The 18781-nt window shown below is 34.6% G+C and overlaps 1 protein-coding gene across 1 annotated transcript in view; it reads left to right on the forward strand.

Moving 5' to 3' along the window:
- Nucleotides 1-18781, forward strand: part of SLC49A4 (solute carrier family 49 member 4) — a 158449-nt gene that overhangs the window by 26813 nt on the left and 112855 nt on the right. Inside the window, exon 2 of the mRNA XM_074214664.1 lies at nt 4714-4810. Within this exon, the coding sequence (XP_074070765.1) occupies nt 4714-4810 (97 nt within the window). The remainder of the gene's footprint in view (nt 1-4713; nt 4811-18781) is intronic.

An 18781-nucleotide genomic window follows, 5' to 3' on the forward strand; every position in this document is an offset into this window, starting at 1 on the left:
TGCCACCTAGCTGACTTCCCCTTCACCCTTCAGGCACTTAATAACGTGACCCTGGGCAAGTCCCTTAATGTTGTTTGTCTTAGTTTCTTCTGTAAAGTGAGCTGGTGAAAGAAATGGCAAACCATTTTTTCCAGTATCTTTACCAACAAAATCCCCAAAATGGTCACAAAGAATTGAACACAACTGAAAAGACTCAATGATGATAACATGTACAACAAAATTCATATTAGGATCTGTCCTTATCTAATAACTGTACCCGATTACTTGTTTTCACCTCACAACTGCAGGTTGAGCAAGGGCAACTAGATGGTGCAGTGGACAGAGCACAAGCCCTGGAGTCAGGAGTACCTGAATTCAAATCTGGCCTCAGACACTTGATAATTATTACCTAGTACTTAACCCCATTTGCCTTGCAAAAAAACCTAAAAAAAAAAAAAACCAGAAATGTTCCCGTGGACTCCCATGGACTAGTTGGTTGGTGCTTCTGAGGAGACCATTTGTTTAACATTAGAATACTTGTTCTTAGTAGCTCAATTGGACATAAAGGCGACTGGTGTGGTAGAAGAGATGCTAATATGTGCTGTAACTGGTCATCTGACTTCAAACCCTAATTCTTCCTTCATCACCACTTTACAGGAATTTCTGATGTTCACAAACTTTGTTTTCCTAACTTGACCCCGAACAGTGTCCCTAATTTTAGTTTCTTACATTCATTAAAACCTCCTAGAATTCAGTTCTAAACTTTGAAAAATACTGGATTTTTAAAAATGGAGTGTTATTTATTACCTTTTATCTATGTAGTATTATATATTTTATGTAAATAAAGTACATTTTTTGGAACCACCATCCTCTGATACATCTGCAAAGGAATGTTGACTCATCCTAAATGCTTTCATTATAGTTTTCATCCTTCTTGATTGCTCTTCTACTATACCATGCTGATACCTAATGAAGATGCACAGTCAACTCATAAAGTCATGTATGCATGGTCTGAAATAGTCATCACTTTAAGATTTAAATGAACACTAATGGACTTTGTCAAAAATGTGGCCAAAAATGGGTAAATGAATCACCTATTCACATTTCCCCTTGGCTCCACAACCAGCCTTCCCAGTCTCATCTTTTTCCTCTGTAACCTGAGACATATACACATACAATGTTTCCTTTTTGAATGAGTGATGTATGTGAGGTAACTTGCAGTTTCTTCAATGATTTTTTTGAGATGACAAACTTGAAGAAAAACATGACAGGAAATTAGTATCCTGGATTTAAAGTGGAAGATTTGCACTGGGGGCCCCACCACATAGATTCTTCAGTAATCTTTCTGGATCAAGTATTCCATTTCCCAAAAACTTTCATTTCAAATCCTGCCTTTCCCTAGGAATAAAACTGAAGTTAAGATTTTTTTTCCTTTTAATTTTGTCAGGTATTTTTGGAGAACTTGGACCAAAAGCCACAGTGGTAAACTTCAAAGCATGGAATTTATAAATTAGAAGGAAAGGGGGGCAGCTAGGTGGCGCAGTGGATAGAGCACCGACCCTGGAGTCAGGAGTACCTGAGTTCAAATGTGACCTCAGACACTTAAATTACCTAGCTGTGTGACCTTGGACAAGCCATTTAACCCCATTGCCTTGCAAAAATTTAAAAAGAAGGAAGGGTACCTTATTTGTCATCCAGTGTTTTAATTTGCAAATAAGGAAACTGAAGGTCACAAAGTTGAAGTGATTTGCTTAGGGTAAATTATATTAAGTCATTTCCTCCCAGAGCCCATGTTAAAACAAGGTACTTTGTGCTTCCTTGGGGTCAGCTCTTACATTTGGGAAAGTAGATTGAGCTGGTGTCCCCAGAAGGACCTTGGCCTTCAGGAGGGATAACCCATGAAGGAAACATAGAGGTGAAGGAGCTATTTCTGATTCATTTCAGCATTTTTGTGACACACACACACACACACATACACACACACACACACACACACACACACAAACACACACACAATCTCACCTCTTTATACAACACAGACTTCAAACCCTCAATATAGATCTCCTATTAATGCTAATTAGTTGCTTTTGTTCATAGAAACCACAGATATTTAAATTACTTTGGTCAGAGTTAAAGGCCAGTGTTTTAATGTACTATACCAAGAAGTGAGCATTAGTTATCCTGTTTATGCTTTACTTGATATTAATAATTGTAGTATCACTAAAGAGCATTATGGTTGCATTTTTTAAGGAATCTTGTATCATCTTAACAAATCTAACAAACATCTGCTTAGTTATGTTCAAGAACTGTGCTATGCTTGGGGATGCAATAACAAAACAAAAAATTAAGTGTACCAGACATAAGCATGTTACAAATTTATCTCAGTAGAGATATTACAAAGTTACCTGTTCCTGATATGATAGACAGTATAAATGAACTATGGTGAGTAAAATGGAAAGAAAACGGACTGAGTAATAGCTAGCAGGAACTGGGGAACAAGAGTTATACAGACTCAATTTGGCAAACAATTATTGGGTACCAACTATGTACAAAACTCTGTTATGTCCACTGAGGATAAAAAGACAAAAATGAAACCAATTTTGTCTTCAAGGAGATTACATTTTGATAGTGAAATTTAGCATATATACATATAATAATGAAACAAATTTATTAAACAATGGGGAGAAGTCTAAGGAATTTTTGGTAGGACAGGAATCAGGGAAGGCAACAAGTAGCACCTCAACTGCACTTTGAAGTAAACTAAGGATTCTGAGAGGAACCTGTAAATTTATAATTCTATGAACAGCATCAAATAGAAAAGATTTAGATTTAAGGGCCTGAAAGTATGCTAAAGGTGCCTCATAGGCATGGGGACGATTGAGAATAAAACAAGGAATTGTTGGGATGGCCAATCTAGTTTCCTCTATTAAGTGTGGGTAAGGAAAGCATTTCCTACAACACACGGCTATGAGGAAAATGTATTATTAATATGAGTCATTGTTATATTTAACTTCATGTTAGTAACAGGAGATCACCAGGCCTCTTCAAAATTAGAGACATAGTTCTGAAAGTCTTAGGTTTGCCTAGAGCTGCCAAAAGATTTCAGAAGCCATCTTGTCCAAACCACATTGAGTTTACATATGAAGAAATTGAGACCTAGGAAGGTTAAGTGGCTTGACCAAGTCACAAAAAGAATGAATGTCAAAGGGGAAATATAAACCAGGTTCCCTGACCCCAGAGCCAGTGTTTCTTAAAATTTAGAATCCTTATGATGTTTGTCCTTCCTTCCTTCTTGAAGACCAATTATCAGGTAGCTGATGCCATGAGAAACACTTGAACTGGATTTAAATGAGGAACTGATGTGCTAAGTCATCAACCTCATTTTTTCCTCCAGAACCAACTGGGACCAGTGGCCAGATAGGAATCAGGATAAATGGAGATGGTCCTGGATGGGAGGCAGTCAGGGTTAAATGACTTGCTCAAGGTCACACAGCTAGTAATTGTCAAGTATCTTAGACTGAATTCAAACTCCTGTCCTCCTGACTCCAAGACCTGTGCTCTATCCATTGTACCACCTAGCTGTCCAAGGAAAGGACCAGCTATAAAATGAAATAACCTCCTCATTATGCAGATGAGGAAGCTGAGGCCCAGAGAACTTTAAAGCTCCTTTCTCAAAGTAATACAGATCGTAAGTAGATTTGAACCCACATTTACTCCAGATCCATTGTTCTTTCCATTGTATCATCTATGTTTGAAGGATCCATCAAGAGGTCTGATAGATCTATTCTTTAGGTAGCTATATGACAGTGACTTCTGAATTGGATTTTAGAACCTTTTCAGATAATTAGAGACTCCTTAATCTAACAGGGTAGCATATTATTCAGAAGAAGGAACTAGATCTCCTAAAGTCATCTTCTATAGTATTCTGGTCTTTTAGGAAAGAACTACTTACTTAGCATGTACCAATTGGTGGCAAAGCCCCAGTCACCAGTTGTTCTCCTGGAGGTGGGAAGTAATGGGAGAAAGGAGGCTCTTTGGGAATTGATTTGAGACTCATAGAATAAAACTTTTCAGTGGAGACAAAGGAAACTGCCCTACTGAAAAACTTAAAAGCAGGTGATTGGGGAATTACCATATGAATCGGCAGGTAGTGTTGCATGAGTCAGATAGAGTTCTAGTCTTCTCTTCCACAAACTAACTGATAAATTCTGGAGCCTCAGAAGGACCAGGAAGGAGGAGAGGGAATATATTATTGATTCTCTGGCTTACCTACTTCCCTTCTTGCTTCTTACTTTAATGAGACCTTAGAGATCAGCCAGTATTTGCCATTCCACTTATACAGGAATTACAGAGAATACCCTAAAGACTAATATCCTTTTCAAAATACAGTTTTAGTTATTTATTTGGGGGGGGGGGGATGTTTATGTTTCTAACTACATATCATGGTAGTTTTCAACAATCATTTTTTTTTACATTTCTCTCTCTCCCTCACATTTCCCTCTGAAGGAAAGCAATGTAATATAGACTCTACATCTATAACCATACTAAATAGAGATCCATATTATTCATTACATATAGTTTCAAATCAGACATTTATTTGCAGGAGGTGGAGGTGGAGGAAGAATCAGTAAAAAGTTTTGAATTTAATACTCTTCATGATGTGTTTTGTAGTGTATAGATAGATTTGTTGTGATTAAAAAGTTTTAAAATAATTCAGATTATTTTGTGTTTTAGGTCTCCGAGTAACTGTGCTGCTGACATCCTTTCTTATGGTTCTGGGAACGGGTCTAAGATGCATACCTGTATCATCAGACTTAGTAATTAAAAAAAGGTAAATTCTTTAGTTTAACTTTAAAAATTTCAATTTTTTTTACCTTTGTTGATAGTAACTTCTTTTATATATATAAATATATATATATATATATATTTTCCCTTTATTAGAGTGTCTTATCAGTAGAGGGCCCTATTGTATATAGTAGCACTTAATTTTTTCCTCACTTTTTTCAAGGTGTATCATTTTAGTGTTAGAAAATAACAGACTACTCAATTTGTTGTTTTAAAGCTTAGAAAATTTTAGTTTAAGTCGTTGTATCTTAAAAGGAAGAACTAAAACCAGTTTGGATTTTAGTGAAGAATTAGATATCTTTCCAAAGCAGTTTAAATTAGGTATAGTGACATTACTTTTTCTGATATATTGCTAATTCTCAGACTATCCCTATTCAAATTGAAGTACAGAAATTTATTCTATAAAAATTCAAATGGATATACATATTTTCTGCTCTTTTGTACTATGTATGGCATGGAGTTAACCATGGCTTGCTAGCTAGGAAGAAGATTAAGAGAAATTGGAGACAGCATTGCTAGGAATAGATAAGCTAGTTAAAGGGATGAGAGAGAAGAAGTCACTGATAAGAGGAAAGGAGAAAAATATATATTTAACTCTGATGTAAAAAATATTATAAGACAGAACATTTTAAAATAAAGAGCTCATTTTATGACTTTTAGAGTTTCCATACAATTCACACTACAACCTTCTCTCAGACAAGCACATACACATTCATCTAATGGGTTGTAAATGGAGCAGCAATTTTTGTTCATTGTTGATTTTAAATGTGCTAGCAGATCTCTTGAGGTGAGCGTTTGAAAATATTTCTTTTAGAGCAGGGATTCTTAACCTAGGGTCCTTGAGCTTGTTTTAAAAAAATATATTTTGTGGGGCGGCTAGGTGGCGTAGTGGATAAAGCACCGGCCCTGGAGTGAGGAGTACCTGGGTTCAAATCTGGTCTCAGACACTTAATAATGACCTAGCTGTGTGGCCTTGGGCAAGCCACTTAACCCCGTTTGCCTTGCAAAAACCTAAACATATATGTGTGTGTGTGTGTGTGTGTGTGTACACACACACACACACATATTGCTAACTATATTTCAGTGTAATTGGCTTCATTTGTGATCCCATAAATTTAATTTTATGCATTTAAAAACATTCTAAGAAGTATATGGGGCAGCTATTGGTATGGGATCTTTACTGGTATCCTTGGATCATGAAGGACATCTGGGTGGCAAAGTGGTCAGTTATTTAACTTAATCTTGTTTGCCTCATTTTCCTCCTCTGAAAATGAGTTGGAGAAGAAAATGGCAAACCACTATAGTATTTTTGCCAAGAGGAGTCAGAAAGAGTCAGACACAACTTAAACAACTCAATAGCAGGGGATTCATAGACTTCATTATCTCTTCCAAGGACATTCTTGGCACACTTAAAAATGATTAAGAACTTCTTTTCTAGAGTAATTTTCACTTTGGATTCTTTCATATATGGTTATGTCATGAACCTTGCTGGGGGCGGGGGGAAGCTAGAACCAGTGGATAACCCAGAGCCTTCAATAGTAGTTCTTTCAGACATTTCAAAAAGTTCAAATCTTAGGGAAACATGATAGGGACCCTGCAATCACTTTATAATATAAGGCTACCCTTGGGAAGACCCTGAGGAATTTAGAAGAGATAAACTTAGCTATTTTTAGACTTGCTCATTTAAGGACCAAGCAGAAAAAAAGCATTCTCTGTATATTAAACTACTACTGAAGCATTGATCCACTCTCTAGGCTCTTGGTAAATCCTATTTGGAGCTATCCAAGGTTGTGACTCTTTCCCCTAATAATAATAGCTAGAGTTTAAGTAGCACTTTAAGGTTTGCAAAGCACTTGAATTCTTAATTTAAAAAAATATAACAAGTATTTATTAAGGATCTAATATGTGCCCAGGATCTGTGCTAAACACTTTATAAATATTATCTCATTTGAGTCTCACAACATCCTAATGAGGTAGATGCACTTGTTATCTTCTTTTTATAGTGAGGAAACTGAGGCAGAGATTATGTGCCTTACTCAGGGTCATAAAGCTAGTAAGTGTCTGAGACCATATTTGAAGTCTAGTCTTCCTGAATCTTAAGCCCAAGGCTCTATCTGCTGGAGGTTATCTCACTGTATCTACACAATATCCCTGTGAGGTAGATGCAGCTGTTTTCTCCATTTTACAGATGATAAAACTGCACAGCATTACACAGCTTGGACTCAAATGTAGGTCCTCTGGCTCCCAAGCCCAGGGTACTTTCAACTATATAAGTACATAAGATCTCCTTCCTCAAAGTATGGAGGTGAACAACTGTTCTCCTCCTGAATTATTTATTTATCTCAGACTTCATTCTTTCAGTTTAGATACCTAAAAGATCACAGAGAATTTAATTACTTATGGCCTGGACTCTATGAATATTAATACCATAATAAGCAATTGAAAGGAGATAGAAATAATCAAATGGACAGACCATTTCTCTTCTTATACATGAAGACTGTAAGAAAGATAAAGGATCTTGAACTGTTGAAGGATAAAAATCTCCCTGCACTGCTGGGTACTGAATATTTTCAGATGCCTCAGTAGATGATACCCATGATACCCTGATTCCCTGCAACTAAGCTGTGCAGGGAAATCTGCAGCTCAGCTCTGAGCGCTGGCATGTGATATGCTATTGTGTGGTCTAGCTTTATGAAAAGCATGTCAGTGAGGGATGGCAAGAGGTAACAGTCCAGAAGGACAGCTGGGCCTGCTTAATACAGAATTCTGAGATGCATTTATAGGAACTCCTGACTCTACCTTATATTATTCTGATATAAAGAGAACTGGCTGTATGGTACATGAAGCAGTAGCTCAGGTTAATGGATTAGTGATCACAGAATCATTTCCTTTGTTATTGGATCAGTCCAGCTCAGAGCTAAATTGACTTACTCTTGGTATTGTTTATATTTAATATTTGTTATTCCTGATGATTGATTGATGACTTTCATTAAAATCAGTGATGAATCATCCAGGATTTTTCTATGACATGTATCATCCTTAGTAAGGATTGGTTCTGTACTTTAAAAACTGAAGTTTTTCATTTGTCCTTTTAGAACCAAAGTATCACTAGAGTGGCCTGATTATTTGTTTCTCTATTTATATCTACAGTGCCTGGAACGTAGGTGTTTAATAAATGATTCATTGATTGCTCCAATGTACCTGAGGAGAAATGGAAATTGAAGTCATGTTAATGTGTCCCAGTTTCTAAAAAAATTAAAGAGAAAAAAAGATTATGGCTGGGGGAAAAAACCTCCTGGGAGAATACATGGTACATTCATCAGTGGTGACAGATGCTTTTCTAACCTAGTGGTTGATAAGATTATATTTTTCCCCCAAATCCAGCAGCCTTGTTCTAGTAACTCTTGGGGTTCCAAGGAGTCAAAATTTCTGTTTAGGCCTCTCTGTTTTTTTTTATTTTTAGTTTTTTAGTTTTTGCTAGGAAGTGGGGTTAAATGGCTTGCCCAAGGCCACACAGCTAGGTAATTATTAAGTGTCTGAGACCGGATTTGAACTCGGGTATTCCTGACTCCAGGGCCGGTGCTGTATACACTGTGCCACCTAGCTGCCCCTATTTTTGTTTGTTTTTACAAGGCAGTGGAGTTAAGTGACTTGCCCAAGATCACACAGCTAGGTAATTATTAAGTGTCTGAGGCTGGATTTGAACTCAGGTCCTCCTGACTCCAGGACCAGTGCTCTGTCTGCTGCACCACCAAGCTGCCCCAGTCTCTCTAATTTTTAAGGAGTCTGCCACTAGGGTAATGTTTTTGGTACCTCTTACACTAAAGTGTTAATTATCTTTCCAAGGCTGTACTCCAGAGCTCTTACTTCTTTTCTACTTCTTTTGTCTAAGAGACATTTCATTTATAATTCATTTCATTTTTAACATCACTTTTAAAACTCATTTTTCATTTCATTATTTCATTTATAATATCATTAATTAAACTCTTGTTTAATGTCTTCTAAGAATTGTGTTTAATCTTTTGGCTAAACAGTTTGTTTTTGAGTTTTTGCTTATGGGCATTTTGAATTTCTTCTTCTCTAGATTTCTGTTTTGGGCCTTGCTGGTACCATAATTGCTCTTTATTTTCTATTTTACACATTCTTCTAGCCTCACTTCCTAGATTGGGAATTTGTATTAAGATTAGACTCTACACACAACTCTTGGGATCTTGTTTATCTTGTTTAAGAAATTCCTGCTATGTTCTTTGGATATTGAGTACTATGTTCTTCAGGGATTCTAGGGGTATCTGAGCCAAGAAACTGAAAACTTTCCCCTGACCTTATTATAGTCTGCTCACTCTCCTGAACTTTGAGATTTTAGACTCCAGTTTGTTTCTAGGCAAAAAGGGACAGATTTGCCCATACGTGGTTCTCCATGAGATGGTAGTTGACCTTAGTGCCTGTGAACTAGTTGAAGGACTCAACAGTTTCAAAGCAACTATGCTACTGGACTAGCCTTGTTGTGGACCTAGGACTTAGTCCCAATAAATCTGGGCAACCCCAGGCTGTTGGCCAAGCCCTGTTTGGGCACTTGGTCCTCTAGTCTGCTGTTGGGGAAGCTGGGCTGCACTGCTTCCTCCTTTTTTTACCATAATTTAGGCTCTAGTTCTCATAACTCTTAATATGCTTAAAGCATTTTCGAGGGTAAAAGATTCTAAATTATTTTCAAGTTCATTTTAATTTATACATTTTCCTTTAAAAAGAATGAATTAATGTCTCTCCTCACCACCTAGTTATTACAACCAGAAAAGGTTCAGAGTAAGAATGACATGCAAATCCTATTATTTTCCATAGTATAGAAATGTGGTTTCTTTTTGTGTGACGAAATTGAGAAATTTGTACATTCAAGAGCTAAACCCCTCTTCATTTAAATATGTAGAGCTTAGATTTCCCCAAAGCACTTCAGACTAATCCTAAAATATTAATCCTTTAAACTGTGGAGAATTACTTTTTAAACATTATCCTCAGTCATCACAAAATGATGTCTGTTATTTTCTAGAGTAAATTTTTTAAAAATTTTTTTAAGTTTAATATGTCTTGTTTTTTTATATCTCAGTCATTTGCTATGCTTCCTCCCCCAATAGACCTCTCCTCTTTAAGAATCTTAGACATCTTCTAGGTCTTTAATCCTGGGTAAGTCATGTAAAAACATTCTTCCTCAACTGTGAAATGGGGATAACAATTCATTTCCCTTGCAGGCCTGTTGTATAGATCAAATAAGATACTTGTTAGAGTGCTGAACACAGTACCCACTGTGTGGGGAGTGCTATATCAATATTTATTATTTTATCTCCCCTTTTCCTCTGCAAGCAAAGAAAAACAGTTGAACAAAAAAAAAAACGACCTTTCTAACAGAATAGTCAGTATTATGTACATGCAGTCTTCTATGATGAAGAGGACCAAAACTGATCATTGTATTCAATCTGAACTCATCTAAACTTTTTTAATTTTTCCCCTTTTGTTATTATGTACATTGTGTTTGTTCTTGCCCCTCTATTTCCTTCTTTCTTCATCAGTTCAAACATATAAACATATTTTCCAAGCTTCTTTGAATTTCTTATAGTCATAATTTTTTGTGGCACAGTATTATTCCAACATCTTTAGAGGCAACTTTGTTTCCAGTTTCTTGTTCCAAAAGAACTGTTTCTATATTTTGATACATATTGCTTCTGCCTTTGACTTTCTTAGGATATATAAGCCTGGTGGTAGAATCACAAAAGACATGTATAATTTAGTGATTTTTTTTACTTACATAATCTAAAATTGTTTTCAATAATGATTCAATTAATTAAGTTTCACCAACAATGTATTAATGTGTCTTCCCACTACCCTGTAACATTGATTTATTTCAATATTTTATCATCTTTGCCAATTTGTTGGGTGTGAAGTGAAACCATAAGACTTTTAAAATTTGCATTTCTCTTATTAGTGGTTTAGGACATTTCCTTCATCATATAGTTATTGACTTTTCATTTCATTCTTTCCTCTCATTCTTTTTTAAAAAATTTGTTCATATCCTCTTAGTCATATATTTTTAAAAGGTTGGAAGTTTATATTGAATTTAATAACTTATTTGGCCTTCTTAAGGGGAAAAAAGGGGGGGTAGCTTCCAAATTTCTAACTTCTGATGAAATGAAAGGCAAGGGAGAAAATTAGGAAGATGTACTTATTAGATGCTTGGAGCATAGATATAAATGTGGAGGAAAAAACATAATGTGTGTGCTCTAAATTTGGGTAATAGATGGGGAGTTTTTTTTCTTTTTACTTTTTTTTTGAGCTTGCCTATAGTTAATGATTCTTTCTGAGATAGCTACTATCAATATCCCCTGTATCTTAATAATATCTTATAGTTATCATTGTAACTCTATAATTGTGGTTTTACCACTGTAAATGATAACCACTTGATTGTCACTGATTGATAAGAGCATACTCTCTATATTACCCAAGCCCAGTTCCTTGAAGGCAGACATTGTTTCTTTTTGTTATTTGTATCCTTGGCAAATTAAAAAAACTTAATAAATGCCCTTTCATTTATTCATTATACTGAAGAGATGTATTTTTTATTTGAAATTTTATTTTAGTTTTACAACATTCATCCATTTGCAAATTTATGAGTTCCACATTTTTCTACTACCCTCTTTTCTCTCCTCCTTTCCTGTGTTGCTGAACAGTCTGTTAAAAGTTGTACTTGTACATTTGTGTTTAAGATAGTTACATATCAGTCATTTTGTAAAAGATGAATTAGAATTAAGGAGAAAGGAAAAAAGAAAGGAAGGAAAAACATTAGTTTTAATAAAGTGAGCATAGTATGCATTCTGTCATCTTTTCCTCAATTCCTTATGGCATTTACCCATAACAGGTCTCTCAGCATTGTCTTTGGTCTCTGAACTTCTGAGAGGAGCTACATCCATCATAGTTGTTCATCTCACAATGTTGTTGTTAATGTGTACAATGTTCTCTTGGTTCTGCTCCTTCACTCAGCATCAGTTCATATAATTCTTTCCAAGCTTCTCTGAAGTCCAACCACTCATGATTTCTTATAGAATAATAAATAGTACTCCATAACATGGGTATGATACCCCTCAATTTTTAATTCTTTACCACTAAAAAAAGAGCTGCTATTAATTGAACTCATGAGATTTTCCCCCATTTTTAAAAGATTTCTTTTAGATATAAACCTAGTATTGATATTGCTGGGTACATTTTATTGAGTTTTGGGCATAGTTCCAGATTACTCTCCAGAATGGTTGAATCAGCTCACATCTCCACCAACAGTGTATTAGTATCCCAATTTTCCCACATCTTCTCCAACATTTATTATTTTCCTTTTTTGTCGTCTTGGCCAATATGATAGGTGTGAAGTTGTACCTGTTATAATTTGCATTTCTGTAGTCAATAGCAATTTGGAGCATTTTTTTCATATGACTGTAGCTTTAATTTCATCTGAAAACTGCCTATTCATATCCTTTGACCATTTATCAATTGGGGAATGACTTGTAATCTTATAAATTTGATTCAGTTCTCTATATATTTTAGAAATGAGTCTTTTATCAGAAACACTAGCTGTGAAAACTGTTTCCCAGCTTTCGTTGTGATCTTGGCTGCATCGGTTCTATTGGTATAAAGACTTTTTAATTTAACATAGCCAAAATCATTCAGTTTGCAATTTATGGTGTTCTCTATTTCTTGTCTGGTTATAAATTTCTCACCTTTCTGTAGATCTGACAGAGAGTACTTCTTGTTCTCTTAATTGGTTTATGCTATCACCCTTTATGTCTAAATCCTGTATCCACTTTGAGCTTATTTTGATAAAGATAAAGGAATATTTTTTCATCTAAGTTATTTGAGTAGACAAAGCTTGCTTGTTATTTAAAAGATACTATTTATGCCTATTGTTTGAGGAATAGGTAAACAAATTTTGATACTTGAATGTTATAGAATATTACTATGCTGTAAGAAATGACAAATATGATGAATACAGAGAAGTAAGGAAAGACTTATATGATAACATACCAAATGATCTGAGGAGATCCAAGAAAACAATATATGCATTAACTACTACAAAAAAATTGAAACTTAATGCTTCAAGAGCATATCTGGAATTTAAAAGATGAGTTTTTGTGTTGAGGCATGAAAAAGAAGGAGATTATTGTAAAAGCATGACACAGTGTCCCAGATGCAATCCAGGATGATTTCTTTCACTCATTCAATTCTGTTTGTCTGTCATAGCAGTCTAGATCTATGTACTGATGTTTTAGTTCAGTAGACTGGCCATTCTAGCTACATATTCTAACCTAGACATTTTTCTTTCATTTACTTTTTCCTGTTTGAATTGATAGACCAGTCACACTTCAGTAATTGTAAATCTCAGAGTTCTGATGGTATTCTAGATATAATACAGTCGTCTTCTTCGACTACCACTACCACTACTACTACTACTACTACTACTACTACTACTACTACTACTACTACTACTACTACTACTACAGCAATTTCATGAGCAAGCAGGAGCATCTGAAAGACCTCATTATCTATAAGGAATCTCTCCATCATTGGATTTTAAAGGAAAATTCCTTTGATAGTTAATGCCTTCATTGTACATGCATTTTCCTATTTTATGCTATCAGTGAACAGTTCTCTATGATTCACTTATCAAGGAATTCTGCATGCTTTTAAAATATGCATGATACTCCTTGTTGGAGGAGAGACTTCATACTAAATTTAAGTGGGGTTTTTTTGTAATCACTAAGGGATAAATAATGTGGAATTTTGTATTCTCTGCACCTTTCAGTCAGTTGTGTTACTATAAGGATGTGGAAAATTATGTCTTCACTTTTCATGTGTTCATTAAGGATATTCTCTGACTATAAAAATAAGAAAGGCATATGAATTGATAGTTATTGATACCTTCTCAGGTATCCATGGTTTTTCTCATTTTCTCATTTCCCTTGCCTCAACTAATTTAACAGTCTCAATCCTTTCAAACTATATAATTGCCAACATAAATCTCCAGTGTTTGTACCTAGGTTTGTTATTTCTTCAAAACTTTGTCTTAAGCATGGCATTTCTGTCTCTCCTCTTTAACACGTTGGGGACTCAGGTTTAAATGTGGTGGTTCTGCTGTCATTAATGATTGAAATTCATCATTACAGAAAAACAGATAAATCTGTTCCTTGTTTCACCTATTTGTTGTCATGTGTTTTTTTTTTAAATCAACAGCTATATGGGATGAAGTGGCACATTTGATTCCATGTGAAACTTTCTAAATCCTTGCTTTTGCCAACACTATTCTTGCTATTTTTTTGAGGTGAAATTTTTAGTTATCTAATCCCACTGTCCTACTTGCATTGATGTTTCTCAATTTAGAATGGAAATCAAATGTTTGTTGTCTTCAATAGGCCTTGTTTTGGTTGACAGGAAATGCTGATATTCAAAATAAATATCCTTTGCTTTTTTCCATTTTCCAATTTTCTGGCTTTGATTTAGTTAAATAGGTTACATCAAAGCTTTTATAATGATATATGATGTCTTCTCATCCTAATCCTTTCTTTTAATTTGATGTTGATTTTGACCTTTGCTCTATTTGTGACCTGAAGACTCCTATGTCATTAACCAGGCTTCATTTAATCTCTGTGAAGATTTCATCAGCTTCTTTTTGTCTAAGAATATTTGATATTCATTATATTCAGTTCTGACTTTTCTTGAAGAAAGTAGTAAACATTTGGTAAACGTTCTAATAGTCTACAAACCTTTGACCTCTTTCATTTCTTAAATCTTAACCATATTCAGCATGTGCATTGTCATCTTCCCTGTGCTCTTCATAATGAGCCTACTGAGTATTTATGTTTACTTACTTTGAATATTTATCATTTTTCCTAAAATTTTTTTACCTTTTCAAACTTTGTAACTGAAATATTTGGATGTAACCTTGCATGTTTTTGGTGGTCTTTTTTGCTTATAGTTATTTGCACTGCAAAACAAAATGACAAAATATTCCACTCGAAATGATGTTTCTTGTCTTTGGGCAGAGAAATCCGCTGTATTCTTGATTCATGTGTAAGGCAGAATTATTAGTGGAATAAATTAGATTTGGGAAAGGTCCCCTAGTTGATGAGTCAACTACCTGGCTGTTCTGCCTCAAAGGGTAGGTTAAAAGCAAGCTGAAGCTACTATATAAAGGTTTGGATCAACCCAAGAGAAGAATTACCAGCATATTCCTCAATTTCTCAGTTTGAAATCACAACTTCTGAGGTGGTCAGAAGAGAAAGGCTGCAAGGAAATTGCCAGGAATATAGTCTTCATAATCTTTCTGTTCCTTTATTTAAATAACCCCTTCTTATTCTGGACTAAGAAACTAAAATGTCACAATTTTTCTCAAAAGAAGACAATCCCATTATGCTTGTTTAATTTCGATTCTTTCTAGAATTAAAATTCTAGGATCAAATCAAATTCTATAGACCTTTAGGTAGTGCAGTGAATAGAACCAGGCCCAGAATCAGAAACACCTGAGTCAAATTTGGCCTTAGATATATATTAGCTTTGTGACCCTGGGCAAGTCACTTAATCTCCTAACTTCCTTAGTTCTCTCAAATGAAAGTTGGGGATAAGAGCACCTACTTTACAGAATTATGGTAAGAATCAAATGAGATAATGCTTGTAAAGTACAGTACCTGTCACAAAGTGCTTAATAAATGATATAGAGTTGGTGAAGGTAAAGAGGATTAGTCATAGTTAAAGAGGATAAGTCATAGCATGTTACAGTGTCAACAGGAGGGACTTGGTTTCAAATCCTATCTCAGATATTTAACCAGTTGTGTGAACTTAGGTAAATCATTTAAGTTCTGTGAAACTCGGGTTTTTTTTTCATTTGTAACCATAAGTAAATGCAAAGAGCTTCACAAATCATAAATTTCTATGTAAATGTCAGGACTATATAAAAGTCAAGAACTTGAAATTGTTTCACCTCAAAACAAAAAATAACTTCTGCATTTGGGATAAAGATGTCAGCATATGGCATATTGATTAAAATATCTATTAATGTCTTCATTTCCTTAAAAGTCTACTTTTGCATGCTTTCTCCTAAATACTTAATAAAATAAAATAGATTACAGAACATTTCAATATTTCGATGAATCCATGTTCTTGTCATATTTGTTCATGTCCTCTTCAGATTGTAACCCCATCCATACTTCTCTGTAAGATATCCACCCCTTGCACTGGAGTTCCTACTCTAAGGCCTTTTAATACTAAAGAGATCAACAGATTAAAGAGATTGTTGCTGATATATGCTATCCATCCTGTTAAAATTATACATTTATTGTATGTGATATCACTTGTATAGAAGTTGTTTTTGGTAAAAATATTAGTAAAACTGTTAAAAAACTTAGTAAAAATGCAGCTCTTCATTTACCCTTTAGGTCAGTCACAATTTTGCCTTTCACAGGTTCCACAGTGATTTGTGGAATTTGAGCGCTTAGTAATCAGGAGCTGTCTTATTTTTGTGTATCCCTGTTACTTAGAACAACGCTTTCTTTGCATATAATAAGCTCCTAATAAGTGCTTTAAAAAAAAAGTCATTCATTTCATGATTCTAAACCATATATCATTGCCAGAAGAATATTTATGTAAAAATGTCAGCTTTTGTTTCAGGTTGCAGCTTGGGATCATTTAAGAAAAATATAGCACAATCTCCCAAATGAAGAATTCTGCACCAGTATAGTAGAAATGAATTTTTTAAATTCAATTTTCTTTCTAGTTTTGAATTCTCTTCCTTTTCCCTCACCTGCACTCATTTGAGAAGGCAGGAAAAACAAAACTTATTATAAATATGCATGGTCCTGCATAACAAATTTCTGAATTAATCAGTCCAAAAAAATAGAGAGAATAAAAAAGAAAATGTGTTTCAATTTGCAGTTTTGAGTCCTTCAACTCTCTTTCTGGGGTGGATGGCATGATTCTTCCTGAGTCTTGTAGGTTGTGTAGTCTGTTCCTAATGATCAGTTTCTGTTGTTTATCTATATAATATTGTCATTGTCTAAATTGTTCTTCTCACTTAATTTTACATCAAGCCATACAATTTGTCCCAGGTTTTTCTGAGTCCACCCCCCTACTTCATTTCTTAGAGCATCATAGTGCTCTATCAATTCATATTCTACAAGTTGTTCAGCCATTCCCCAATTAATGCAGATCTCAAGTTTCCAATTCTTTGCCACTACAAATAGAACTGCTTTAAATATTGTTGCTCTTTTTTCTTTGATCTCTTTAGAAATGAATTTTGTCATCTTAAGTCTCTACCTAAGATTTCACCTGTGTAAATAACTCCTAGTTGTGAAGCACTCTCCACAGATGCAGGTTTATGGTCTTGGAGAATTATCCAGACACTGAGAAATTAAGCAGCTTGGTTAGGTCACATGCCTGCTTTGTATATGAGGCATTTGAATTCAGGTCTCCTTCACTCTAAAATCAACTCTTTATCCTCTGCAGTTTACTGCCTCTTAATAGGGATTATTTATTGCCTTAACATATACAAACCTGCTAGCCACTTACTGAGCTTTTTACTTCTGAGAATTTTGAACATACAAAAGCCAAAGTTATTTTCCAAATATCTAGAATGGAAAGAATGCCAGATTGTAGGTCAAGATCTTATGACCCTAAATATATTATTATTTATTAACTATCTCTGGAATTTCACACAATTCACTTAACTTCAAGGTTTTACTATCTTCCTCTTTAAAATTAGAATGTTGAGCAAAATGACTTTCCAGCTCTAAATTCTTCTAGGGTTCCATTTTCTGATGGAAACTAATATCAAAGACAGATATATAGAGAGTGGAAAAAAGGCAATTTATAGTAACAAAATATAATTAAATATTAAAGTAGTATAACATGGACCAGAAAAAATATGGATATTAATATATTTGTAAATATATAAAATATATATCCCATCCTTTGTATGTTTTGTATATTGCAGAATTTTGAGAGACCAACTAAGTCTAAAACATGGAATAATTACACATCAGTGGAGTATATATATACTCACAGTGGTGAAATTCTTTAACTTTGAAAACTATGAACTTCCCCATTTAATATTTATTTAATTATAATTAATCATGTTGGTTTTATTTTATTAATTTTAATTAAATTTAAATAAATATATTCAAATATTTATGTGGATAAATATTTATTTTAAATAAATATTTAAATAAAAATTTTAAAAATCAATGAGCATTGATTAAAATAAAAATAATATAGCTTTTCTAAACACTGAAGTGTTTTACTTACCTTGGACCTGACTAAGTTAATTGGATTAAATGAGTTGTCCAGGGTCACACAGCTACTAAGTGTCTGGGGCCAGATTTGAACTGACAAACAAGTAATCTTCCTGACCCTTACTTGCCCTTCCTTTTTCCTCCATACTAGTAGAGGGGAAAGGAGAAAAAAGTTGAGAGGTTGTCCAGTTGACCGGCAGAGAACTTCTTTAGATGCAATTAGAGGATCATATCCCATCTCACATGCCCTCAAGCTAACCCTTGGGGAATTGGTAGAGGTCCAAGGCGAGTTGACTCAGCTGCAAGTGGGAGAGAAGTAGATAAACCCTAGCCCAAGAGTTACTGCCTTATATATTTGCTGCCCTTTGAATTTATTTTGAATCTTGCAGAGAGTAGCTCTGTCTGGAGGATGAGGATCAGTAAAACATATCAGTGTTCAGAAACAGTTATATTGATTTTATTTTTATCAGTGTTCATTGATATTAAGATAAATATTTGATGTAGTCAGGGCAAGTCATTCACAACCAGAAATAACTGAATATCAACAAAATGGAGGAACAAGACTGGAAAGGTACAGATGATCTGATTTTGGGAAAGCAGGGGAAGCTAGGAAACAGAAAGGGGAGAGGGAAGATAAGATTATTTGT

This window comes from Macrotis lagotis, chromosome 1 (genome assembly GCF_037893015.1).
Source record: "Macrotis lagotis isolate mMagLag1 chromosome 1, bilby.v1.9.chrom.fasta, whole genome shotgun sequence".
NCBI classification, from domain to species: domain Eukaryota; kingdom Metazoa; phylum Chordata; class Mammalia; order Peramelemorphia; family Peramelidae; genus Macrotis; species Macrotis lagotis.